The following is a 2,105-nucleotide window of genomic DNA, read 5'->3' as shown; positions in this document are numbered from 1 at the left end:
GCCCTGCCCAGGCCCCACTGCCCCACGTCCCTCAGCACCATCTGCAGGGCTTGGAAACCCCTCCAGGGATGGGGACTCCCCCCCTGCCCTGGGCAGCCTGGGCCAGGCCCTGACACCCCTTGCCAGGCAGGAATTGTTCCCCAGATCCAACCTCCACCTCCCCTGGCACAACTTGAGGCCGTTCCCTCTTGTCCCAGGGCTTGTTCCTGGGGAGCAGAGCCCGACCCCCCTGGCTCCAACCTCCTCTCAGCAGCTGCAGAGCCAGCAGGTCTCCCCTCAGCTCCTTTGCTCCAGGCTGGACACCCCCAGCTCCCTCAGCTGCTCCTGCTCACCCTTGTGCTCCAGCCCCTTCCCCAGCTCCCCTGCCCTTCCCTGGACACGCTCCAGCCCCTCCATGTCCTTCCTGTCCTGAGGGGCCCAGCCCTGCCCCCAGGACTCGAGGTGCCCCCTCCCCAGTGCCCAGCACAGGGACAGGATCCCTGCCCTGCTGCTGCTGCCCACCCTGCTGACACCAGCCAGGATGCTGGTGGCCTCCTTGGCCAAGAGAATCCTTCACCTTCCCCCTGGCTCCCTCCAGCCCAAGCCCCACACTCAGCTTTCCCCTAAGGCAGGACCTGAGCAACCCCCACCATTAGTGGGGGATGTTCCCTGAAGAGCTCAGACATCAGGGGGTGGAAAGTCTCCACCTCAGCCTTCACCTGGTCCCACAGAGCACCCATGGGCAGTGGCTGAACTGCTCCCAGGACAGGCTTGGTCCCCTCTTGGTCCCTCATGGTGGGTGAAGGGCATCTTGGCCAACTATGATGGGCCCAAACTACCTCCTGGGACACCCAAACTCACAGAATTATGAAACTGTCAGAGTTGGAAGGGACCTCTAGAGATCATCTACTCCACGTTTGGACCATCCTAAGGGAGATGCCTCTCAGACATGGTTCTGGAGGGTTTCCTCTTCTCCTTTTCCATGGCTGCTGCCTCTGACACCCCAAACCGGGGCTGGGGGAGCCGTGGGGTGCAGAGGGCTTGGGGAGGAGGCAGGAGGAGCTAGTGTCCCCTGTGTCCCCAGGTGCCAGGCCCTGCTGGGGCTGGTGGGGACAAGGAAGGACCATTTTGGACAAACTTCACTATGGATTTTGAGAAGGGAATCTCAGGATTTGCTTCCAGCTCTTCAAGAAGCTCAGACCTCCCGAGGGCTGCAGGGATGGCACTGCCACCACAAGGTCCCCAAAGACACCAATGTCCCCTGGTGCCACCTGGGTCCTGCCAGCTCTCAGGCCTGCATGGCCACCCCAGAATCATCCCTCTGCAGAGCCTCACCCCATGGATCCATCCTGTCCTGGTCCCTCACCCCATGGATCCATCCTGTCCTGGTCCCTCACCCCATGGATCCATCCTGTCCTGGTCCCTCACCCCATGGATCCATCCTGTCCTGGTCCCTCACCCCATGGATCCATCCTGTCCTGGTCCCTCACCCCATGGATCCAGCCTGTCCTGGTCCCTCAGCCCATGGATCCAGCCTGTCCAGGTCCCTCAGACCCAGCCTGTCCAGGTCCCTCCCCCCATGGATCCAGCCTGTCCAGGTCCCTCAGCCCATGGATCCAGCCTGTCCAGCTCCCTCACCCCATGGATCCAGCTTGTCCTGGTCCCTCACCCCATGGATCCAACCTGTCCAGGTCCCTCACCCCATGGATCCAGCTTGTTCTGGTCCCTCACCCCATGGATCCAGCCTGTCCAGGTCCCTCACCCCATGGATCCAGCCTGTCCAGCTCCCTCACCCCACAGACACAGCATCTCCAGCTCCCTCACCCCACAGACCCAGGCTACCCCAGGGGGTTACTGGCACCCAAGACCCGTCCCCAGGAGCTTTGCAGGCTCCTGGCACCGCGGACTCCAGGACCCCCCAGGGATGATGAAGCCCTTGGAGGCACTGGTGCTGCCATAGGGGTTGCTGGCCACGCACTGGTACTTCCCACCATCCCGGGGCCCCGCGCCGTGGATCTCCAGCTGCAGGGTGTTGTGTGTGGCACTGGCAGCCAGCCGCTGGCCTGGGGCAACCTGCCGGCCGCTGGGGGGCACTCAGGGGGCCTGCTGGTAAAGGGCCCGGGGGG

The 2,105-nt window shown here is 63.5% G+C and overlaps 1 protein-coding gene across 1 annotated transcript in view; it reads right to left on the bottom strand.

Annotated features, from left to right (window-relative positions):
* Positions 1-2,105, bottom strand: part of SIGLEC1 (sialic acid binding Ig-like lectin 1, sialoadhesin) — a gene marked incomplete at its 3' end in the record, with an annotated part of 19,318 nt that overhangs the window by 13,124 nt on the left and 4,089 nt on the right. The window contains exon 6 of the mRNA XM_009994705.1: positions 1,887-2,042. Within this exon, the coding sequence (XP_009993007.1) occupies positions 1,887-2,042 (156 nt within the window). The remainder of the gene's footprint in view (positions 1-1,886; positions 2,043-2,105) is intronic.

Source organism: Chaetura pelagica, unplaced genomic scaffold (assembly GCF_000747805.2).
Source record: "Chaetura pelagica isolate M959 unplaced genomic scaffold, ChaPel_1.0 scaffold1793, whole genome shotgun sequence".
NCBI lineage: Eukaryota > Metazoa > Chordata > Aves > Apodiformes > Apodidae > Chaetura > Chaetura pelagica.
Note: the sequence above shows the minus strand (reverse complement) of the source record. Positions and strands in the feature narration are given on the sequence as shown.